The sequence below is a fragment of the Cibotium barometz genome, chromosome 47 (genome assembly GCF_041138505.1).
Source record: "Cibotium barometz isolate CiBa-2024 chromosome 47, ASM4113850v1, whole genome shotgun sequence".
Lineage (NCBI taxonomy): Eukaryota > Viridiplantae > Streptophyta > Polypodiopsida > Cyatheales > Cibotiaceae > Cibotium > Cibotium barometz.
The window spans coordinates 16,102,370-16,129,298 of NC_141092.1; the positions used below are offsets into that span (position 1 = coordinate 16,102,370).

At 36.1% G+C, this 26,929-nt stretch overlaps 1 protein-coding gene across 1 annotated transcript; it reads left to right on the forward strand.

Annotated features, from left to right (window-relative positions):
* Positions 1-21,700: 21,700 nt before the first annotated feature.
* On the forward strand, positions 21,701-22,772 carry LOC147611413 (uncharacterized). The gene is made up of 2 exons (XM_086784885.1): positions 21,701-22,069; positions 22,256-22,772. Exons 1-2 carry the CDS (start codon positions 21,843-21,845, stop codon positions 22,596-22,598), a joined length of 570 nt encoding a protein of 189 aa, XP_086641011.1. The 5' UTR covers positions 21,701-21,842; the 3' UTR covers positions 22,599-22,772.
* Positions 22,773-26,929: the final 4,157 nt, after the last annotated feature.

Consider the following 26,929-nt stretch of genomic DNA (forward strand, 5'->3'; position numbering starts at 1 on the left):
CTATGTGGATTGAATGATTGCAATGAATCTCTCAAAGGAAAGGTTGAACAATGCGAGCTCTTGAATAGATGGTATCAAGTTGATGTGCTACCCTCACTTTTCTCTCTTTTTTTTGGGGGGGGGGGGTGATGAGGATATTTTAATAAGGAATGCACTATTCCTTGACGAAGGTCGATTAAAGTTTCATTGCATTTAGACCAATTCATGCCTCATAGATGGCAGCATTTGGAGGCTTGGCACAACCTCGATTGAGTTCTATAAATTAAACAAGATTTATCCTTGTAGGAAAAGCCATTAATATCTATAGTGTACTTGGCATCATACACACATATATGACCTCAATCAAGGTCAATACAGTTTCCCTGGGTCGTGACTATGGAAGGACATCCAAGCCTAGCCAAATCCATCTCATGGCTACCTAAGTGGCTACATGGGCCACCAATAACTTAATCAAGGTCCATATGGTTTCCCATGGGTCGTGACTATGGGTCGTGACTATGGGTCGTGACTATGGAAGGACATCCAAACCTAGTCGAATCCATCTCATGACTTTTAGAGGCTTGGCACAACCTAGACTGAGTTCTATAAATTGAACAAGATTTATACTTGTAGGAAAGGCCATCAATATCTTTAGTGTACTTGGCATCAACGCATATATATGGACCTCAATCAAGGTCCATACAGTTTCCAGTGGGTTGTAACTATGGAAGGACATCCAAGCCTAGTCAAATCCATCTCATGTCTATCGAAGTAGCCTAGTCAAATCCATCTCATGTCTATCGAAGTAGCGACATGGGCAGCACTAATTACTTAACCAAGGTCCATGAGGGCTTACTCAACACCTCTACATAGGTAGGGGCTTTTCCATATCTCTAATGGATTCTTTACATGGAAGGCTTACTCAACACCTTTACATAAGTAGGGGTTCTTCTATGTCTTCAATGAATTCTTTACATGGAAGGGTATCCAAGCTTAGCTAAATCCACCTAGTGTGGCTACCTAAGTGAAGCCACATGGCAACATGAGATAAGGTCCATGAGGGCCTACTTAGCACCTCTACATAGGTAGGGGATCTTTGTCCATGGCTTTAACAATCAATCCCTTTACTTCAATTGAGATTCATGAAAGATGCCCCATCCATAGCACATTGTAACCACCTTGATAATGTGACATCAAGTAAGGTTAGGTCATTTTACATCAGATTGAGTTTCATTAGATTGACATCAAGTAAGGTTAGGTCATTTTACATCAGATTGAGTTTCATTAGATTGACCCAAGTAAAGCAATTGCACTAGGGTGACTTGAAATCGAATTTTTTTTCATTAGATTGACCAAAGTAAAGCAATTGCACTAGGGTGACTTGAAATCGAATTTTTTTCATTAGATTGACCCAAGTAAAGCAATTGCACTAGGGTGACTTGAAATCAAATTTTTATTGCATCACATCGAGGATATGATTTCTATCTAAGAAGTAAGGGTTACAGGGATATGCATGTCCATGCTCAAGAACATACCTCACTAAGGGTTGTAAGATGTGTATGCCCTAAAGAGAAATCAGGGAGAGGGAGAACTTGAGCTCCTTGTGTGAAATCCCTGTCCCCACCACGCAACAAATTCATGGGTGCTAGTAGCGGAAGTAGCACTTCTTGCGCGGGGTAGGGTTCCACACTCGGGGCCTCGCCCACGGATATCCGGACAAGAGACTAATCCATCGGTTCTTCCAAAACCGAAGAACCTGAAAAAACTTCCCTTGCCCGGAAAGCACGGGTGATTCCTCTGGGATAAATTTTTCTCTAACGTAGTCAAAACCCTTAACTAACTGATCTGATTTGATTGAACTCGTAGTATCAAAGTCAAAAGCCTTAACTAGCTAATCTGATCTGACTGAACTCGTAGTATCAAAGTCAGATCAAGGAAAAGATTACACTTGGATCATAGAGACCAACGCCTTTTTCCTCATTGAGAGGCACAGCCGTTGATTCTTTTCCATAGAACAATTTTTATCTGGGATTTACTTCATCTATCGTACCATAACAGAATTGAGTCTCATTTTAGGGATCCATCAGTCCAGCCTACTAACCCCAATCCAGTCCCGTGGGTTAGCTAACCGTCCAACCACTGTAGTGATGGGATCCAATTAGGAATTTGGTTAGGTTTTGTCCCGGGTACCAAGGAAAAGAGTTCACAAGCCCCCTAGCAGGATATTCATGCAAACTTAAAACTAGTCACACCACTTACACACCCAATATGAAATTGCCTTTTTCACAGAATCAGCTATCTTTAAAAACAATCATTTAATGAAACCATTGTGTCACTGATCATAATCCTCAAAATCTCTGGTTAAATCCTTATTTCCAATCATTCCTTCATCGGTGTACCTATGGCATTATTGGCAACCAGAACGCTCACCATCTGTCCACTCAGGGGTCTTTTCGATAGTTCCTAGCTCATAGTAACCGGCAATATATTCACATATCAAAATGGAATCTCCATTGAAGATCAGCAAGATCAACCAACGAATCCATATAAAAGAACCATGGACTTATCCATGGTTCTTATCCATATAAAAGAACCATGGACTTATCCATTGAGGACCAGCAAGGTCACTCAACCAGATCCATGCCCGAATTCAGAAAACAACTCTTACTCCTTGTTCCAATATCTTCCACGATGCACGTGTGGGTATCGGTCAGTGACCCAGAGCCCGAGCACAGCACCCTCTAGGATCCTTCGCATGTGACCTAGCACTTCGTTCATAGGCTGCTTCCTTGGTCCCTCATCAACCGTACCGGAAGCTCACCATTTTAATCGACCTTGGCGACCTTGCTACGTAAGACGTCCTCCATTGGCTCTCTGTCTGCTGTTGTAACTTTATCAGATTAGGTCTCCACCACGACCTCATTCACAAGACGGTTCATCTATTCACCTCTATTCACAGAATTTAAACATAGAATTTATGAGGATCCTAATTTTTGATATAAAGATTCTTTACGCATCTATTTATGCATAATTCAATTTTAAGGAAAATAACACTTTTGAAATAAAATTAAATCCTTTATGCATCTTTCTATGCATAAATTCGATTTTAATGAGAATAACACTTTTGAATAAAAATAAATTCCTTTATGCATATTTCTATGCATAAAATCAAAATTAATGAGAATAACTCTTTTGAAATAAAAATAAATTCCTTTATGCATCTTTCTATGCATAAAATCAAAATTAATGAGAATGACACTTTTGAAATAAAAATAAATCTTTTATGCATCTTTCTATGCATAAATTTAATTTTAATGGGAATAACACTTTTGAAATAAAAATAAATCTTTTATGCATCTTTCTATGCATAAATCCAATTTTAATGAGAATGACACTTTTGAAATAAAAATAAATCTTTTATGCATAAATTCAATTTTAATGGGAATAACACTTTTGAAATAAAAATAATTCTTTTATGCATCTTTCTATGCATAAATTCAATTTTAATGAGAATGACACTTTTGAAATAAAAAATAAATCTTTTATGCATCTTTCTATGCATAAATTCAATTTTAATGAGAATAACACTTTTGAAATAAAAATAATTCTTTTATGCATTTTTCTATGCATATATTCAATTTTAATGAGAATAACACTTTTGAAATAAAAATAAATCTTTTAGAATGCACAAACGGAAGGAATTACTCTTTTAGAATAACCTAATGATAAAATTTAGTTCCACAAAACTTAAATTTTTTTTGCCATAACCTCCTTTGTATGGCTGACCATTTCTCAATTTTAACATTCAATTTATGACTTGAATTAATCCAATTTGAATTCTAATATCTCTAATCTACTCCATTTTTTAAAAATTAAGAGAGTAATCAATGAAAAGAGTTTAATCAATCATTTAATTAAACTTTCTAGGATTAAGAAGGACTGAATCATAAAGAAGAGAAGGGGGTGGCCTTTCCATCAAGACATAGCATCAAATTTTAATTCAAACATTTTGAAAGCATAAAATTTAAGAAAACCATAGATTTAAAATTCACAATAAGTAAGAATTAAGCTTACATGGAGTTTGTAAGCTTTCCTTTGGCTTGAGGGATTGAGGGTTCTACTCTTGTTTGCAGCAAGAGTGGCCACTAGTTCTTTTGGAGAGGATTTAGTCAAAAACAATTGAATTATCAAGTGAATTCAATGTATTTGACTCTGGGGAGGAGTAGAGTAGTAGTGCATAAATACTATTAATCTTTTACAAAGGTCTATTTATAGGAAAAAGTGAGCCTCTAACCAAGCAAACTGATTCTAGAATTTTCCAGATCAGTTTGGTCACTTTTTGACCATTTTTAGGTCAGTTTAGCTTACTTTTTGGATCTAGTTGAAACAGGAGAGAGGAGAGATGAAAATATCTCATTATTCGTGAGTTTAAAACTCATCCACACGTGAAATAGGCGCCTCCTTCATGAGGGAAATTCCCCACACTGAGGTATCAAAAATGCATCATTTCCTCTAAATATCTCTTCTTTTTTAACTAATAAACCTTGTCCTTAGTCAACTCTTCATCTTATGTGAGCATTTACTCATTTTTGGGAGGGATTTTCTTTTATTCTTCAATTTATCTCCTCCCTACATTTGGATTAATCTTATTGGTCCATAGGAACCTTAATTCAAAATTTTCAGAAAATCTGGACCCTCAGGCTAAGGTCCTTTTTACCTATTTTCAATTTATTCCAATTGCATACTGGAAAGTTCTTTTTGAATTTCTGTTTCAGGGAAAATCATTTTAATAAGAAGGGATATTTTTCCATCCAAAGATATCTAAAAACTGAATTATCTCTCTCTAGAATATTTTCTCTCTTTAGGCCAAAATAGATAGAAACAAGATCTATTATTATTCTGAAAAGGGGATTGATTACAGGGGGAGAAACTGGATATCTTGAGGGGCTGGGGAAAGAATCTTACACCTTGCAACTAAAAACACACACATAAGAGAGAGCAAGACATAAGAGAGAGATGGATGGCTAAATTTTCTTCCATCTTCTTTTCCTCTCTATAACCATAAACTAAGGAGATAAGAGTATATACTATAAGAAAATTACTCTCCTAGAAAAACATACAATTGTCGGTCCATAGTCTAAACTTTGTTTTATAACTATGTCATACTCTAGTAATCCAAATGTGGCTATCACATAGCCTACCATAGAGCCATTACGAGCACCTATTTTACTTTTGGGCTTTTTCTTTACAATAGATAACTTTGTCTGAATTTCTAAGGTTTTCTCATGATAAAACCATAGTCCAACAATATATAAATGAACCAATGCTTACAAATTCAACTGTGCTCACACACACGTTAAACTATTTTGTACACACATGCATATCAACTCTAACCATATAACATGCTACAAAATAATCAATGTTAAAATTAGCACATGATCTTTGTCTTCACATCACGGCCATATGACGACACCATCCATATGACAACACCTCAATTGGTACCCTTACCCTTGCACATCTCACCACCTATACTCATAGACATTATGCATGTTAGTTAAACAATCAATTGAAGTCACATCAATTAACCCCAATGTTATCTTAAGAAATAGGCAAACCATAATATCAAACTGCACGTGCCCACTGGCACAACGCACATGGGTGTCCCCATCAATATAAAATAAAAATATAATTCCCAATAACACGAGTGATTCTCATAACACTCCCTCTTACTTGGGTTATAACTATCCTCAGTTGCATAAATCGATGATGAGAGGATGGCTTCATGATTAGTGTGAGGAAAAACTTGATCAATACATAATGCACACATGTAACAATACAATCAAGCAATACATGATTAGTGTGAGAAAAAACTTGATCAATACATAATGCACACATGTAACAATACATTCAAGCAAACATATGTGAAACAAGTCTAAGTGTCCCATACCACAAAGGCACATTCCACACACTTATAAGATAATACAAGGTAGAAGACATAAATGTGCCTGGTGTATATACATGAAATGAATTTGACGTCCCATACCACTAGATCAAGTCCAGATAATACTCTTTTAAGAATATAAGTTTGAGGAGAAGGGACAGTTCCCCCTGAAACTTTCATTTTGACAATTTTTTCTTATCTTAAGACTAATTAACAAAATAGTAATAATACTTGAAACATCTTAAGTGAAAATTAATGCTATAACAAGATATAATTAATGCTGTCAAGAATCTACAAGACTTCTTAACTCAAAATTTAGTATCTTTTTTGGTGAAATGAGTGGTACAATTGTGTTTACTAAGTTTATTATTGATTGTAAATCTTTTTGTAAAGGTTGAGATAGCATTTGTTCTAGGATAAATGTCAGTACTTGAATTGGAAAATTATAGGTTCTAGGATAAATGTCAGTACTTGAATTGGAAAATTATAGGTTCTCCTTGAGTGTTTATAATTATTAAATTACTAATGTTGGCATGTTTGCAATGATAAAAGTCTAAATGGTATAATTTTATACTTGAACTTAAAGACACTTTCATTACTTATAGTAAATATTTGATTTTATTTTTTTAACTCGAGACACTAGACTATACTCTTGACTATAATACGTAGGTGGTCTTAAATTTCTAATAGTTCTTATGGACTTAAGACGGTGTGACTAAAGCTTTGAACTTTGAATACTTTACTAGGGTCAACTAGTTTTTATCTTGGCCTAGCAGTTCAATAATTTATTAATTTTTCTTGGTCTTACAATTTGATCTTTATTTTAACTAAACTTGATAGTTAACTAATTATTTCCTAATGCGAATTAGGTCATAGTGACATATGATGTTATAGTCTTCCTATTATCTCAAGCTAACTAGAGTTACTATTGGAAAGTGTTGTCTACTATGGCTTTCTAAATCCTATTAGAATTAGAAAAGACTAAACAATATAATACAATCAAAATACAATAACAAATATGAAATTGTTTGCAAATGTGAATTTATACATACCTCCACCTTTAAATAGATAGTGTGCCGGTTGCATTACCCTCTTGCTTAAAATATTTACCATAAATGAAAAGAAAGGAGTTTCATTGGAATACAAACTTTGTTTTCAAAAGTCTTTGCAAAATAGGTTAATACTCTAAGAACATAAATTTAAATAAAACTTATCATCACAAACTAGAGTCAAAACTAACTTTTGATATTGGTGTAAGAGAATCTCACCTTAAATTGATGATTTGTTTGCTCTACAAAATGAAAATTGAAAATGGTTATAATATTAACTATAACACATTCTATATTCCTCTAATAATATGAGTATGATCCGATACAAATATCTTTTTAAACGATAACTTAGATTAAAGATAATTTAAATGAAAAAGAAATTCTTCATCAGGCATTGTCCAGTCATCTTCAATGATGTATCCTCAAATGATTTCTTGTCATTCCATGAGTTGACAAAAATTAATATTTGGAGTAAAAACTTGAGTGTTTCCGATAGGAATTATGACAAAACACTCTTCGTGATCTCGTGACCAGATTTTTGACTATTCATTCTCTGATTTACTGTTGAAGATTCGTAGCAATGTTTATAATAAATTTGAATTTCGTTTCGAGATATAAGCTCACCCTTGTGGCCATGGCCCTCACCCTATGTCCACACCAATTATTTATGTCCCATGGCCTTTGGCACATATAAGTAAGTGAAGTTATCTCCATAGAGCCTATATCAAAAATTCACCTTTGCATATAGAATAATCCATGGTCCAACTTGAATGTATGAGAGCAAACACATCCATATGGCTATAAGCTACATGTAATGCTCCTGAAACATCCCAAACAAGCGCTCCATGATAGTATGTAAACCATATGAAGCTCTCAATCCATACTCATCCAATACCATCATGAAGAGGGTTGTCCAAAACAATGAATCTCAGAAAATTCTAGCAATTATACTCTCTGTTTTCAAGCATCATTGCTTCGGATACCTAGTTCTAACAGGTTATAAGGACCATGAGGGGATGTTTGAGTCATTTTGATTTTGAAAAGGAACTTCTGGCAATGGAAATGTTCGTGTTTTAGGATTGAGAATCAATAAGTGATTCTCCTATTGGTGTGGACTTTTTGAAAAGCTTTTGGTCTCAAATGAGAGTTTAATAAAAAACTCATTTGGTTTAAGTTTGAATATACAATATAAAGAATATAAAGTAAATAACTTTTGTAGTTATCTTCTCAAAGATAATAAATATAATTACACTTCACTATAGAGTGATTGTTGACATATTTAAAATTTGAACATATTGCCATGGGTATCTTCTATTGTCTTATTAGGTATGTGAATTTGCTAAAGTCAAGGAACAAGTCTAATGATCTCATTTTAGCTCTCGTTTAGCTATCAAAATTCAAATTTCCTAGACAAAGATTGGCCAAGTCAAAAGACATTTTCGAGAAAAAAATTTATCGTGGCAGAAGTCCGAGTATAGGTAGAGTCACTTAAAGTGAAAAATGATCATGCGAATGGTCTCTAACTTTGTTGGGTGCATCGAAATTTTCAAAACAACCTTGAATTAAATGGAAGGAATTTAGCAATAAATTTTGAAATACCAAAATTCTATGAGGGTCCAGTCTTGTGAATATAAAGGGGTCATGAGAAAGGTCTCCAAGGTATAAGAAAAAAGAACTTTTGAACTTAAATAAGTAGGTTCTATGGTCATCATTATAGATCTTGAGCTATGTCAGTATCATGTGTTAGATGAGATCTCAAATAATGGATCCGATAAAATTTTATGATACCAAAAATTGGTTGAAATTTTACCTCTAGGAAATAAAGTCATGTGATTGGTCAACAAGAAGTAGTGAAAGATTATTGACATGTCTCCTCTCGGCTTTAAGGGTAGGTTCTACAGTTTTCTAAATATGGTCTCCTTCAAACGCTATTGACTCCTCTACTTTTCTTCTTGCGAGATAGCCTATCTTCTAACTCCCATCTCAACTCATTTAATGCTGAAGTGCCTGGATTTGTTCTTGAATAGTTGGGGGTTGAGGATTCATGGTGAAGATATGTAGATAAATAAAGAATGTAAATTTTAAATGCAAATAGATGGAAAGCAATTGGTGAACAAAATGATCAGACTTATCGCTTTGCCTCTAATTTGTAAGAAGTCATGAACTCGTTCAATTGTAAAGCAAGTGAAATAATCCCCAAGCATCGATAATATATCGAGTAGTGTCAAGAGTTTAGGTATCACGTAGCATTGAAGTCGAAGGGTTTAAAATTGCTTTTCACTAAATGCCTAACTGCCTAAGTACGATTGATGAAATTTTTAAACACTGAATGTATAGCTTTCATAAGCTATGTAAGGTCCTTTTTTTTAGCTTCAAAACTTTTTAAAGCTTTAAGCCTTAGTAGGCTTTTAAGCTTTTTTTAAAAAGCTTTATAACTTTTTAAAGCTTGAATTAACCACGTTGTCGTACTAGAGAGAAAAAATCAAAATTGCATTTGTGATTAAGTAACAAGCACATAAACACTTGTGTTTGTTGCTTAATCAAGCCAAAATTACATTAGCTCGTTGTAGAGCATAAGCTTAAACTTTTTTTAAAATTTGATTTAGCGTTTTTTTTGCTTGTGAATTGCTATTGCAAGCCGTTCTCCTCATAATCCACATAATAAAATAAGCTTATGTTGAAGCTTAATTAAAGTTCTAAAATTTCCAACAATTCAATGTGGTATATAAACTTGAATCAAAAGCATTGAATGATCTTGGACAAATTCAATTTGCTACACCCATTTATTTTGAGAAGAGGAAGAATAAATTTTGGAACCCTCCATTATAGATTCCTTGCTTTGGCTACTAATCTACAATCTGAGAGTGGGGTTTTCTTGCTCTCATGACTAGCTCATCAAATCCATGCAGATAAATCTGAATTCCAAGATTAATCTGATAAAACCACTTTTAAGCTTGAAATGTGGTTTTCTCTTTATTGTAGAGGTGGTTTTCTTCAAGAGGGTGGCACCTTCTCCTTGACCTAATTCAATCCTTGATCCCATGGAGCATAAAATTCACCAAAGCCTATCCATTGGCTCACAACACAGTACCCCCCAACGTGCAACTCGATGGCATCGAACCCGGGTCCTCACAATGGGACCCAATCATTCTACCATGGGCTTCACCTTCCTGCAAACACAAAATTCACCAAAACCTTCAATCCTTTGTGCCATGGTCTCTACCCCTTTGCTTTATTTGTTTCGAAGATCAAAGTTAAAGCCCTCATTTACCCACAAGGTGTGAAGATTGGTTTATACCCTTCACAATTGAGATTGCAAGCTTTTACTTTTTCTCAAACCACCTATACTCATGGACATGATCCATGTTAGTTAAACAATCAATTGAAGTCACATTAATAATAATCCCAATGATGTTTTGAGAAATAGGTAACCATAGTATCAAACTACACATACTCCACTAGCACAGTGCACATGGGCGTCCCCAATATAAACTAAAAATATAATTCCCAAAAACACAAGAGTGATTCTTATAAAAACGGCAGCACCCTTGTACTTTGCCTCTATACTTGACAAGGCAATTGTGAACTGTTTCTTACTACTCTAACTCGCAGTAGAGATGGTAGATCTCATGTCTATGACATTCCAATCAGCACCTGTGTAGCCATGTAGCTATATCTTTATGCCAGCCTCATAAAAAAGTACATTATCAACTATGGACTTTATGTACACGAGAATCTATCTAGCTACATCAAAGTGTGGCTTCCTAAGGGCCTATATAAACTGACTCACAAGTCTAATAACATAACTCAAGTCTGGCCTAGTAATGGTCATGTAGATGAAGCTATCCATTATGTCCCTGTACATAGTGGGATCCTCTAAAAGCTCATTTATATCTATGGAAAGCTTTGTGTTCTACTCCAATGGCACTAAAACAAGCTTACAGCCTATCATACCACCATACTTGGATAACATGTCCAAGCCATACTGCCTCTGTAAACAAACTGCCATGAGGTGATCTCACACATCTATGCCTAAGAAATACAGCAGAGCTGACCCAAATCCTTCATCTCAAACTTTTTCTTCAAAAGTATCCTAACGTCATGTATGTCAAAATCACTGTCACTGGTGTTCAATCATTCACATAAATGACTAATAACATGATCCCTCTATATGACTTTTTCACATAAATCTACATTGGATATCTGAATCTCAATGGTACAAGGTACTCCCTAATCTTGTTTGACCATGCTCTAATGCTATCATCTCTTCATCCATTGCATCTTATCATTTTTTTATGTCGAAGTGCCAGCTCAAAACAAGTGGGTTTCAACTCCTGAATTTCTTTAACCATGTAAGCATAATGATGGGATGTATATCCATCATATCTCAACTTGTCTTCGTAGACCTACGTACACTTGGATCATTGCCGGGTGTCCTCAGACCCCAGTCATGGTTCTCCTTGGCACCAAGAGTAACCATACTGAGACGGAATGCAAAGTTTCTCATCAAGGCTTTGCTCGGAGCCACTAGAGTCACCATCACATATGAGTGACCTACTATTGAGATAGATTAGGCATAAAAGGTTGATATACCTTTTCCTTCCCTTTGTGTAGTATATGTGTACTTACATTTGTCCTCAACCTACTTGACCATGGACTAACATTGGATCCACTACTAGAGGACTCTCTAGATCCACTAAACACCTATGATTGTTGCTCTATTTTTGGACAACTTCATTACTTCTTACGTTTACATCTTCAATTGCCTTCATTGGTGCATAGCTACTCACTTATTAAGGACATCTTTGCTTACTCGCATCTCACGATTGGTAGGGTTATAACATCTATAACATTTATGCTCCAAAGCATAACCAATGAATATGCATTTCTCTATCTTTGGATCCAACTTTGTTCTCACTTTATCGAGAACACGTGCATATGTAATACATCCAAATACTTTCCAGTGAGACATATCTGGTTTTATACCTGTAAACTTCTATTCAGGCATCATGCCATGAATAGCTGCAAGTGGGGGGGGGGCCTTACTCTACTACTTTTGCCCAAAAATAATATGGCATATTCTTTTTAAACATCAAGGTATGTGCCACTTCTACAATGTGCCTATTTTTTCCTTTCTGTAACACTATTCTGTTACAGAGTGTACCTCCATATAAAATGTCTCTTGATTCCTTACTTTCTTAAGAGATCACTGAACTCATTGGAAAAATACTCTCCCCCACCATATGATCTCAGGCATTTTATTTGCATACCTTTTTCCTTCTCGATCAAGGCTTTAAATAGAAAACACCTCACTTTTCTCCTTTATGAAATAAACCCGCACTTTTTTAGTGGGATTCATAAGCGGATGTAACATAATACCTGTAACCTGCAAATTGTTGCAGCTTTGGTCACATCTAAATGTATAAAATCCAATGGCCTTGCGCTGAAGTGCTTTTCATGTGGGAAAGCATGTTTGGTTTACTTACCAAGCTAGCATGTTTCATATACTTTGTACATACCATTAACCTTAAACTTCAGCAAACTTGCAACATTATTTTGGGCCTGCATAGACTTCAGCCCACTGTATATTCACTTGACCAATGCGCTTGTGCCATATGTCAATATCTACAATGACACTCGTCCCATCATGCGCTTTTCCTATATGTCAATATCAGTATGACACATGTCCCATGTGCAAACATGGCTATCTTCACCTCACATATGTTAATATCCAAGTAAACATCATGCCATTTCTGTTACCCTTTACTAAGAAGTAATGATTTTTGAAATCTTTCATAAAACATGTTTGAGGGTTAAACCTCACTTGTAGACCTTGCTCATTTGGTTCACTAGAAACCAGGTTTTTCATAATATTTGGAACATGAAGCACATCTACCAAGTACTTTATTTTGTCATCCTACATAGACAATGACACTTTACTAACATGTGCAATGGGGTGCATAGTATCATCACCCGTTTCTACATGGCCTAGTTTTTCCATTTTTTACATATCTCTAAACCACTCACCATATCTAGTCATGTGGTTAAAGGTGCCAAAATTCATATACCAAATATCTCTTGATCTTGACACGTCATGTCGTGGATTTGAGCATATGTTATATTGCAAACAACGATTCACTTCTTTTCTTACCATGTTTACTTGACGATGCATAGTTGGCTTGCTGCAACTTTTCACTTTTGATATCATTCTACTTTTTATTTATAGCAGTTCTCTACCATGTACCCTAGTTTGCCATAGTAATAGACCATGCTATTTGCATTTTGATTTCTTTGCTAAATTACCTCGGCCCTTCTAGATCTCCCTACCTCTAGAGTGACCTCTTCCACATGTTTGGACATTTGATTCATGTTGTTATTATTATTGTTTGTTTCGATTTCCAAAATGGCCTACACCACAGCCTCTAGATGATAAGCTGCCTCTCCCTCTACCTATATCTAAGTAGAAGTATCTAAGCAACAGGCATGCTCATGTGAATTTCCAGAGAATGCCCCCAATATTACTCTCCTCACAGATGAGGAGAGTAATCAATTTGTGAAAATCAAGAAAGTTATCTCAAACTCCAATGGAGGTTTGAAATTGGTTGTATTCCTTGTGCCACCCAAGACCAATGGAGGTCTCACCCAAGACCAATGGAGGTCTAAAATTGGTTGTATTCCTTGTGCCACCCAAGACCATTCAAGGTCTCACCAAAAACATATTATCATCATCTATACTAGTGATCCATTGAAAGAGTATGAAGCAAATCCACTACTACTCAACTTTTTGGACTTCCAATCACCATCATTCAACATGATCCCAATGGAGGGTTGGATGTGGAGGCAAATTACACAATTCATTACTCCAAACATCCCTATCATTAAGTTCTTGGACACCATCGTAATTTTCCTCCAAGGCTTCAAAGAGGAGAAATGAGGAGGAGTATGCACCTTAGAGATGAAATGTTTCTAAGGTTACAATGAATCACATTGGTAAATGTTAAAAGCATTGTAAACCTCAAAAGGAATTAATCAAGTGTGGTAGATTCCTAGAAATAAGGTGACGATTAAGCTAATGTGATGTACCTCAACCTAATGGAAATTGTGTGTGTTGGATCAACTCTCTTGCATTATCATTATCTTGTCATTCATGCTAATTACTTTTCTCTACTTAGATTATGCTTAAAAATATTGAGCCTTTCCTATCCACCCCAACTTGTAAATTTCAAGTTAGCCTATCTACCTTGAACTATGAAGCTACACCATTTGATTACACTCAATGTTTTGTGAAGCTAATTACACTCAATGATTTGTGAATCAAATGTCTCGATCATGCAACCACTTACAATGAAGCAAAAAGCAATGCTAAAACAAATAGGGTATCATATATCATTTGAAATTTAAAAATACATCTCCTTGATTACAGAATTATCCTTTCTCTTTTTGGTTATATGTAATATGGAAAAGGGTAGATGTTCTAGTACATAATTTATATTTCATTTTGCTCCTTAAATGAGTAGTTTTTAACGATTTCATTTTTCTACTTAAATGAGTAGTACATAATTTGTAGTTCATTTCTCTCCTTAAACGAGTAGTTTTTTTTTTACGTATACACCACGAGTTTTTCAACAACTACATAATAGTTCTTACAAGCTTCTTGTGTAAGTTAAGGGTCTTATAGGTTTTCCTTTTTTAGTTATCATCTATACCATTGTCAATAGATTTATAGGTGCTATTCAAGACAAGAGTTTACCGATTCCATTGACACACCATTATCATCTACACCATTATCACAATAACTTTATAGGTGCTATTCAAGATAAAGTTTACCTGTCTATGCCAAAATAACCATCGTTTGGTACTTTGATGTAGAGCCACAAATGCAACTTTTTACTTTGGGCATGGTAGCCCATCCACATCACTTCCTCACTCCATTGTCACATGAGAATACTTCTGTGGATATGTTGTGTGGAGGTAGAGATTTAATCACCTTCAAGAGGTTGATAGAGAGGAGAAGCTCATGTAAGAAAGATCCTACAATTAAACATATATAGAACACAAGCAAGAGGTTACATAGAAGAGGGAGAGCTCATAAGTATTCTACTATAAGGTATTAAACGTCTTAATGTCAAAAATACTTATATATAAATGATTAGTTTTCAAGAGGGTATGTAGAAGAGGGAGAGCTTATAAGTATTCTATTGTAAGGTATTAAACGTCCTAATGTTAAAAAGACTTATATACAAATGATTAACTATCATAGTAAGCTAGGCAAATGTCCATTATTGCTTAATGTTAAAAAGACATATATAAATGATTAGCTTTCAAGAGGGTACGTAGAAGAGGGAGAGCTTATAAGTATTCTATTGTAAGGTATTAAACGTCCTAATGTTAAAAAGACTTATATACAAATGATTAGCTTTCATAGTAAGCCAGACAAATGTCCATTGTTGCTTAATGTTAAAAAGACATATATACAAATGATTAGCTTTCACCCTAAGACAAATGTGTATTGCTTAGTATCAAAAAGTCTTATGTATAAATGATTAGATTTCACACAAACAAACTTGAAAAAGGTCCATGGCCACTAGTTTTAATCTTATAAGTAAGTACATACACAAAGTTTGTGACTTCCCTATTTGGCATAAGTTGCTTTATAAAGTCCTATCTTATAAGAGATACGTTTTTGGGTAAGATCCCTTATGGTAGGACGAGTGGATGAAACCATGTTAAATGGTGAAGTGGTTAACATAACAACCTTCCTAATTGTGATGAGTGATCATGTCCTTGCATCACCAAGCTTGAGTGGTGAAAATGCTACCAATTTCAAAGAGGTGTGGATGGTCCAAGATATAGTTAGTGAAGAGACCAATTCACATGTTTGGGGCATGTTGGGGATACAATTTGGTTGGCCATTTGGTTAGGAATCATGTCAAAGCATATCAAGGCTGCATGTGGTATAATGTGGGCATAAAAATGTATGATGACAAGCCTCATCTCCGAGTTTGTGAGTTATTTGGGACCATACAAAGAACAAAGGGCTTGTGGCTTTTCTTTGAGGATCCATGCACTAGGATTGAATATGACCAATGGTAGTCTAAAATTATTTGGGTGCGACAACATATAATTTCTAGATCTCATGGTGGTACTAGAGATTGGGTGCCTTTGTTGCATGTTACACCTTTCTTTGATGGTGTGGTCATTATTGTGATGGTGGTGGTACTAGAGATTAGGATGCTTTGTTGCATGTTACACCTTTAGTGGTGAGGTATTTATTATAATGGTGGTGGTACTAGAGATTAGGTTGCTTTGTTGTATGTTCCACCTTTAGTGGTGAGGCTTTTGTTGTGATGATAAAGGTAGTAAAGAATAGGCAAATGGTCCAATGGAGACTACAAGGAGTTGTTTTCTTTAGAGATCTTAAGAGGTCCTTACACACCATTAACAAAGAGGATCCATGCGATGGTTGTAACACCTCCCCTATCTAGAGATATACCTAGATTAAAATGAGGTTTTTTGTTCATGCTACCTATTTTGAGTGCTTGTAAGTGCTTGTGTATGCAAGATGTGATTATGAAATGTAATGCCCTTATGAGTAATGTAAGTGTCATGTGCATGGGCTATAAGGGGTGAAGTTGTGCCTATGTGGGTTCTCCTCCATGTGAAAACTCCAACTCTCTACTTTCTTTGACTCTTATATTTGGTTTTTGTTACATTTACATTATGCATATGTGAGTTCTCCATCATGTGAAAACTTTAACTCTCTTTGTATCCATTTATATGGTAGTGCTATGTGGACGTAGGAGGCTAATAATGGGCCAAGGCACTTTTTCCCTCTTTAGGAGGCTTTTTTCTCCTAGCGTGTGTACACACTCTTATGAGAGTATGTAAGTGACCTTATCATGTTACTTCACTTATTCTCATCAATCTACTTTGAGTGTTGTGCTTCTCGCTATCTCTCCTTGCTTGCTACATCTGTGTGTGTGTTGTTATCTTCATGTCTACTCCAACAATTGGTATCAGAGTAGGCTCTCTTGGTCCTCACCCCCTTATCATCTTCTCCTCGAGGTTCAGAGTTGCCAAAGCTTGAGGATCCTATCAAACCTATATATGAGGATTACATTTTGGGTAAGATGCAACATGAGCATTAGTAAGGCTTATTCAGAAAGCTTATACATAGTGATATATGTGGTCCTATGAGGACACCATCGATTATCAAGGGATATCTTTACTTTGTGACTTTTATTGATGACTACTCCAAGGACACCTATTGGGTGTATGTTGAAAGTAAAGCTAGAGGTTTTTACATTCTTTAGACACTTTATTTCTATGGCTAGAAATGTGTCTACATGTAAAGTTAGCACCCTTCATACAAATCGAGGGGGGAGTATATATCAAAGGATTTTTATTATATATGGATAAAAGAGGCACAAAACATCAATGCACAATGCTTTACACACCTCAACAAATGGTGTGATGTGACTGAGGGGAAGAATAGATATATCATGGAGATGGAATGTTGCATGGTTAAAGGCTAGGATTTGCCTTATGTTTTTTGGTTATGTGTGACACTTATGTGCTAAACAGATGCCCCACCAAAGCCTTGAGGACAATTACCCCTTATAAAGCTTGGAATGGTAGGAATCCTTGTGTGGCTCATTTGCATGTTTTTGCTTATCTTGCTTATTCTCTTGTGCTTATTCTTAACAACACAATAAGTAGGGTGATAAGGCATTAAAATGTATTTTTGTGGGATATAACTTAGAAAGAAAAGGGTGATGAGGCATTAAAATGTATTTTTGTGGGATATAACTTAGAAAGAAAAGGGTATAGACTCTATCATTCAGTCACAAGGAGGATTTTGGTGAGATGTTCTTTGTCTGAGAACTCAGTTTAGCCCATGCTTTTATGCAAACACCAAAAAAAATGTATGTGCACATGATATCTTTGATACACTTTTACCTTTTGTATAATGCCTAGTAGCCATATGTGGAGAAGATGAATGCTCAACAAGGTGCTACAAATCAGCTCAAATTTCAGCCCACAAATTGGCCTATTGATGAGGCAATTGTGGATGATGTAGTGGAATGAGGAAAGGGCACCCAAGAGTATGCCAAAATGGTTAGTGCAAACATTGCAGGAATACACATACACACACACGCAAACCCCCCCCACACACACACATATGCATATATGTACATATGTATATATAAATATATATATCTATATATACATATATGCGTTATTATATGTAATATGTATATGTATGTGTGTGTGTGTGTGTGTGTGTGTGTGAGCATGCGCGTGCACACATGTGCGTATGTGCATATGTGAATACATGCACGTGTGTGTAAGCATACAAGTATGAATGTATGTATGCATGCATGCATATATGTATACATACAAGTATGTATGTATGTATGTATGCATGCATATATGTATATATACATGTATGCATGTATATATGTATACATGTATGCATGTTTTTATGTACGTATACATATATTTCTTTGTATATGTCCATGTATATATCTAAAAATCAATCTCTATAAGTTACTTTAATAATTTAACATATTAAGGATAGCAATATCTATGGATGCATACATGAATGTATATATGTATATATGTATGTATGCATATATATATATTCATATTTGTTCAAGTATATGTCTATGTCTATGTCTATGTATATGTATATGTATCTGAATGTTTCTAGAAATTGATCTTTATTAGTTACTTTAATAATCAATAAATGTTAATGGAGACGTTATTTGCACATATTTTTATATATGATTATTGTTTCGCTATTTTTCTATATTACATTGATTAACTTTGCTGGTGTATCATTATTTTATTTTATGGTTGAAGCAATGTTACAGAAGTGATATAGAGTTGCTAGTGAACATAGTAGGTGCTTTGAATGGACAAGCACCATGGCTTTGTTTTTGTAGCTAAATGGAATACTAACATAGTAGGTTCTTCTTTTTAAAATATCGAACTATGTATATTAGATTATGTAAGCTTTCTACTCTTCTTGTGGTGTCATTTAGACCTTATAAACTCTAACAATCACGCCTATATACATCTTATTAAGGTAAGAATCCAAAATTTCTCCATTTCTTGTGTAGTGATACTATCTAGACTTCAAGAAACCTTGGGATTATTTCTTGTGATAAACTATTTCTTATTAAGGTGAGGATAAAAAATTTCACCATTTGTTATGTAGTGATATTATCAAGACTTTAATAAACCTGGAAGATAATTTCTTGTGACAAAACTTAAAAATTGCAAAGGGGAAAAAATGTATTTAAATTACTTTCAAAGAAGTCATGAAAAATGTTACTATTAGGGAAAAAATGTATTTAAATTACTTTCAAAGAAGTCATGAAAAATGTTACTATTAGGGAAAAGAAAGGTTAAGTCTCAAGTACAGATTTTGGGTAGTAAGGGTGGTAATACAAGTCTAAGTGCCTAATTACAACCCATGTATTTATTTGGAAAGTGATATATCAATTATCAAGGCCATGAATGTGGCAATATATCCTCGATTTGTCAAAGGTAGCCTAAGAGCTAAATGAAAATGCCTTTCTTGGTACCCATATTTATATCCTAACACCCCACATAGATGGAGTTCACCTATGCATGGAAATTGATAGTAGATGAAATCTCCTTAGGTAGGAACAATTTTCCCAATGTTTTAAAATGACCATTTATGTCCTATTGTGCTATCAAACTAGTGCTAATTTAGAGAGAATCAATGCATAGGTGAAGCGATTCTAGCAAGTGAGAATAAAGGAAAATCTAGTGGATCTAGGATCTAACAATATTAACCTAAAGTATAGTGTTATTTAGCTTTGAGATATTGAAGGGGTTCACATAGTCTATAATTTTGCCTCATTCTTAAATGTGGTTGCCATGTTATGTGTTCTATCTTCATGTTGCATTTAAAATGAGCATGCAAGTGCATTGAGCTATATTGGTGTGTGATGACCTATGAAGTTGCATTAGATCTCCTATTATTGCACATAACTCATTCAACCAAAAAGGATCATTTACTGCATTAAAGCCAAAAATAGTACACATCACCCCATTCTTGGGATGCGTAACACAATCTTTTGGGTGGGAGAGTGTGATATTAAGGCAAATTTAGATGGTTATGATGCATACTTCAATAAACATAATGTGTTTTTATGTGGGAGGTGTGATATTAAGGAAAATTTAGTTAGTTATGGTGCATACTACAGTAAACAATCCCTCTCCATGAATAGTGATGGTACATATTACAATACATGGCCCCTCACCCCCTCTTGTTCTTAATGAGTATATGATTTAGAGTGAGAATCTTTGCATAACTTCTAGGGATATTCATATGGCATTGGAAATTTCTCCACATGGCCAAGAAAAATCATACTCTCAAATTTTGGTTAGCAAAATCACATATGCTTATTTTGCAACATGAATGGTGTAAGAATAGGCAAGCATCCATTCAACTTGTTGTGTTTTGAAAAGCTACATACACATCAAATATTTGTTGGGACTGATGCATGAAGTAGGAGTAGAAGAGAGGTCAATCTTTTGTAATAATATTTTGTTATAAGTACTCTCCACTTGTGCTTTTGCACATGGGTAGTAGGCATGTTAATGTCAAACCTATAAGTTCCATCATGAATGTAAACTAAGCCTAGCTGAGAAAGTAGGATTGTTGTAACCTCATTGGGAAGCCTCAATATTTTTTTACAATTAAGGTTGTTCACAAACCAAATAAGGAGAGGGTTTGGAAGTGGGATCTATCATCAACTTGATTAGCTAGAGTTAGGATGGGCTAATCAGCTTGGCCATACCATAGATCTAAGCAGAGAATGGTGCTTAGATTTTGCATGGGATGCCCACATCAATAAACGTTTAATTAACATAAAAAGCTACATTGTGTTTAAGTGTTAGTAAAGAGGGATAACTTGTTGAGCAAAGCCTTAGGGGGAATTCACACATGTCCCAATGCACACACCTCCAAAACAACATGACAAAGAAAAAGTTATGGCCGTTGTTTGATATCACCACACATTTTGCATAGTGGGCCTTCCAAATGTATCAACTTATGGTCATCTTACTGAGACTTAAAATTGGAAGCCTTTGCTTTAAGCGCTTGGCCTCCACATGAATTATGATATGCATGAAGATTACAATAAGCATGTGATGTGTCCATCCAACCTTTATGATGAATAAGTGATGGAAGATTACAATAAGCATGTGATGTGTCCATCCAACCTTTATGATGAATAAGTGACGGAAAGGTCCTATAGCGGGTATGGGAACAAGTTGCAAATAAGTTGGGACTTCTCTTTGTGTCTCCATAGCCATTATGAAGGGACCCGTATATCTCTTCTATGGCTAGGACATTCGAGATCTTTTGCAGGGAATTGGCGAGGAGCTAGCCAAGTCAGTAGTCCAATTGGGTGTGCGGTGGAATTGGTGAGAGGAGCTAGAGCACCAAGTCATCAGTAGTCCAATTGGGTGTGCAGTGGAATTGGTGAGAGGAGCTAGAACTTCGAGTCAATAGTCCGATCGGTTGTGGAGTGGATCGTGTGAAGGTGGCAAGAGGAACACAGATACAACGGAATTTTATTTTTACTGTGTCTGACGTGGACGGGTGTGTACGAATTGGAAGGATGTGTATGAAATGTGGTGCATATAAGTCAATTCTTGGCTTTGTCAGTTTGAAGCTTTTGTTTGCCTTGGTAGACTTTAGTGAGCAGAGTGAGCACCCATTCAAAGACACGTTTAGATTATGAAGGTTTGCTGCTGCTTTTTTTTCCATCGATTTTTTTTTGTTGATAGGGTCCAAAAGCTCCGGCTGGGTTTTTGCTAGCAACAAAAGCATGGGTTTCGCATTTCGTGTTCGTATTTGTGGTTGTTGGTTTTACCCTCGCTCTGCTGGCCTGCATTTCCCGTTTGAGGTTTTCCGCCACAACCAGGTTCGAGGTTTTCGCCATAGCCAGACGTTCAAGGTTCTCGCCATAGCCGAAATGAAGCAACGAGGAGACGACGCAGGCATTGAGCTCTTCGTCTCCATCCCCATACACGGCTCGGATCCCCTCTTTCTGAGGTGAAAAATACTCTGTATGTGTGTGTGTGTGTGTGCGCGCGCGTGCGTGTGTGTCTGTGTTTTTCCTACTCTGTCGGCTATGGATGAAAATCAATCTTTCTCCAGCACTCGTTTATCATCTTTCCCTTTCTTGCCTGCCGAAGCGTTTTCGCTCAGGTTTTTGACCTCTGCTTTGCCCCGCCGCAGAGCACTGCACAGAAACAAAAGCGAGGATTTCCGGTCGATAAAGAGACGAGCTCGCTCGGATGTGGCGATGGCGGAACAGCAGGCCAAAAACGTTGGAGGAGGACGCCGGAGGGCCAAACGAATGGTGCTGCCGGAGACGGATGGAGGTGGTGCTTTGGCACAGAAGACCTACACACAGCTCTGCAAGACCGCTGCCTGCAACATCAACCAGCAGTGTGTTTCTTCTTCTTCTTCTTCTTCTTCATCCTCCACCAGCGATCTCTTCACAATCAACGAGAAAGAGATGGATTTCGTTGATGAACGCATCAAGCCTCGCTTCCGCTTGGTAACAGAGCTTTACTGACGAAAAGGCCATTTTTACCCCAAAATTTCTCAACAAAAAAGATGCTGCGAGCGCTAATCTGCTTCACAGTCGAAGGAAAAACTCTAATCCTAGCCCTAAACTTGCAGCTTTTGCACAGGGACATCTTGTATAGGAAAAGCACGCCATTTTTTGAATGCTGTGATTCTCTGGATCTTCTCCGTTCTTGTTTTTCTTACGAAGCGTTGGCAAAGAAAACAGAGAAGACCTGATTTTTTTGCATAACAGCAATGTACCGAGAGAGAGAGAGAGAGAGAGAGAGAGAGAGAGAGAAAGAGAGAGAGCATTTTTGCAGGCCTTCGTTTCAGGAAACACTGGCATGGCCTCAAGGTCTGATTGAGCTTGGCAAAGACAGAGAAACCAAGTCTTGCGCAGGCAGATGTGTAAAGCAATGAGTTTTTGGCAGAGCTTTGGCTTCTCTCTTTTGTGGTGCAAGTACACCATGTTACTGTGGTTATCTGCTGTTTTCCATGCCTGTCTTTTCTCTTCTTTGTTTTCGTGTTCTTCTGGTGAAGCCTATCATAGTCTGTTAACATCATGCTAGTCCTATTTGGTGAGGACAGTAGAGATGGAGACCTTAATTATTTCTATATTAACAGTCTTAGTCATTTGATACAACTAAAGTTTGGCACTTTCTACAGGAACTATTTATTATGACATGGCTGTCTGTAGGTTAATTTGAAATTAGAAGACTGGCTGTCTGTTAACCTGTCGCTCTTGACTGCGCATCAAATTGTGATGTGTGCATGTATTCCCTAAGGTTCTTCACAAACCGCCTGTGCATGTCTACAAGTTGCAGGGCGGTCATGGAGTCCTGCTCATTTGCGAGGCTCTAGCATCGGTGGAGAGTTGCATCTCATTTCCGTCCGACCTGGGTGCCCGCCCATCACTTTTAAACTGGTAGGACAAAAAGAGTCTCCCTTGTGTCCGCCTATCAGTTTGTGACAAAATTCAAAGGCCATAGCCCATAGTCAAGAAGTTGGACGGTTGGGCAAGATTGCCCATCTACACCTTTGGGTGGTAGCACACCCATGCATCCATTCCTTTCTATCTCCCGAGGAGGAAGTATGGGTTCGAAGCTACCCTAATTTTAGTCGTTAAAAGAAAAAAAACATTTGGGCAATCCACTCTATGTCTTATAACTACCCTACTTTTGGCTCTATTTTACTTATGCATGTCTCATAGTACTAGGTAGGAAACCTTTTTGTTCGTTCTACATATATCTAAGCTTTAACATGTAATGTTGGGTTCTCTTCTAAATATGGAGCTTGACAAGTTTGTGCATGTGTAAAAGTTCAAAATTTAACACCATTCAGGGACAAAATCTTGGTCACAATTTTTGTATGGTGATTCAGTAGGAAAGTAGGAATGTTAGGCTCTCTTTTAAATTTGGAGCTTGAAAAGTTTGCATGTGTACAACTTCAAAATTTAACACCATTGAGGATTAGGATCTTGGTCACAATTTTAGAACTAGGTCAAAGTTCCTATGGTGATTAAGTAGTTAAGTCGTTGTCTTGAAACTTTATAGGCAAGATTCTTTTTCTAGAAAGATATTATCTCAACAATCTTCAAGGTTATAAAGAGTGTATCTTTGAAAGGGGCTTATGTACAAAGCTATGGGTCGCTTCTTTACTATACATAATTAAATGGTTTGCATATCATGTAGATGTTTTCCTAAGCGAACAAACAATGTTAATGCTATTATCTTATGATCGTATTATAAATTTGTTGTTTTATATTTAGGTGATTTAATCCAAACAATGGTACTTATAGGGTTACATTTGTGGCTTGTGTTGCAAAGATAGACATAGTTATAATTTTTGGTTGAAAGAATAGTACTAAAAAGATAAAAAAAGATTTGTATATTTTTCACCCTTAAGAAAAGTGCCTAGTTTAAACATTTATTATGAGTGGCCTTAATAAATTAGAACACCATTGTTATCCCACCCTTTCTCTCTGTAAGTATGTATTGTGTGCACATGTTTGAGTCTCTCTATGTTCCTATGACAATGATTGCCAATAAAGAGGTTATCTCTTGTTTGACTAGTTTGTAATGTTTGTTTAAAAAGTATGCATTATTTCCAAGCAATGACACTTTTAGGGTTATATTTGTGGCTTGCCCATTTGATAGGCATAGTGACAGAACATGCCTCATCATAGTTCGTACTAAAAATATATATTAAAAGATGTGAATGATATTTCTCACCCTTAGATAATGTGCTTCACTTACATATTTGCTATGAGTAGGCTCAATGGTTAAGGTAGTAATTGTCTCTGTTGTATAGTTGAATTGTTAGGGGATTAAAGTCTTGAAACCTAGTGGTTGGAGAACAGGAAAGATCAAGCCACTAGCTAAGATACCCAAAGCAAATAAAAGAAAGATTATGGAAGATTCATAAGGAAAAAGAGAAGATAGAAGAAATGAACTAAAGACCCAATAAGATGGATACCTGAACAAATTGGAATCCAAAAGAGAACGATAAAGACCTTCGAAGATCGAAGAAAGAAATAGAATCCAAAAATTTACATTCCAAAAGAAAGGAGGGTAGAGACCCTTGATAATTGCAAGAAAAAGACTTTGAGAAACAAGAACCTAAAGAAAAACATTTAGCAAAAAGAGGGCACCAAGAAAAGGGAGCTTAAAAAACATGCAGAGTCAAGGACAAAAGAGTCTAAAAAGGGAAGCCTTGATAAAGGGAGTAGAGAAAAAGAACATTGAAGCCCAAGAAAGGAAAGAGTTTCATTAGGGGGAGGTTTTAGGGACACTTTAAGAGGTGTCATTAGGAAAGTAAAAGCAAAAGAAAGGAAAGCATTTCATCAGGGGGAGGTTAAGATGTTCTAGGGACCCTTTAAGAGGTGTCATTATGAATTTTAATCTTTTTTGCTTAAGGTGCTAACTTACTTTGACTAATCACTCTCATGGTTATATTTTATTAGGTATAGTAGGTATAGTAGCTTATGATGTGACTTAAAAGATGCACGCTAATCATTGCTATGTATGCACATTTTTTATCCTCTCAAATTCAAAATTTAAATCTTTTACTCCTCTCACCTCCTTTCTTTTCACTCTTCTTTCTCTTCCTACCCTCTTCTCCACCTCCTCTCCTCCCCTCTTCCTCCTCCCCTAGCTTCCCCTTCTCCACCCTTCTCCCTTATGCATGCCCTCATCTACAACTACACCTATGTCCCTCCTTTTCTCAACTACATTACCTACACTATTGCCCAAAGGCTTTTCCTCACGATGTTTCTCTTCCTTGTATTATGCACACTCCCTTATGTGATTCCTATCCTCTTTATTCTACATGCAGTAAGCTGATAAAGTCAAGCTATGTAACAACTCTTTCAATGCCAAGAGGACAACTCAAAATCTTTAAAAACGGCTTACAAACATAAAGAACATGCTCGTGGGATTTTGGAAAAGGAAAGAACGACAAGTGATGGAGTCACTAGTTGAATGAATGCAATGGTACAAAAAAAAGAAGATTAAGGGCCACAAGGTGCAAGCTTCATCCTTAATTTCTTTTTAACAAGTTTCATTGAATGTCTATAGGTTACCTAAGGATGTTTTTATGAATCTTTACAGACATTTTTTTGGTCAAAATGATGGGATACGGTATTGGAGTAAACAAAACAAGGATTGGTCTTTACTAAAGCACATCACAAAAATGTAGATATCATCAAGATGTTGGATGATTCCAATAACAAATGTTTGTATGACATGATGCACAATAGGTTTGCTAGAGAGTTAAAGGATATTATTAGTCCACTAGTCATGTTGGCGTGAATGTTATAGGGAATATGAAGCACTATATAGAATCTTCATAGATGCATACAAGAGAAAGGGGGTTAAAGAGACCCTTGTTGCCAACTCCTTAAAGTGTTTGCATGGATAGACAATGCATAAATTCCAACATGGGTTCCATGTTGGGGGGCTTTCATTATGTTGAAGGTTATATGCCTATCTTAGAGGTAGCTTCCTTTGATTATGGTGAGCTTAACAACTTTTAGTGACCTTTACTTGGACTTGGTTATAGTTTAACATACAATGTTGATTAAGTATTATGGATTAACATGAGATAAGTGTAATGGATCAGTTGTGTTACGGATTGACATGGGATGGGGCAACCAATCAATTGTATTTATCACCAAGTTAGATGAATGCCAAGTGATCAAGGGTCATAAGATGGAGAGGGTAAGTTGACACTAAGCGTGATAGGATAAAGAGACATTCACAGAGAAGTATGTGAGACACTATTAGACTTGGACCAAGGGGAGTCATTGCAAGAGACATCAGGTAAAGATACAAGAGTGCT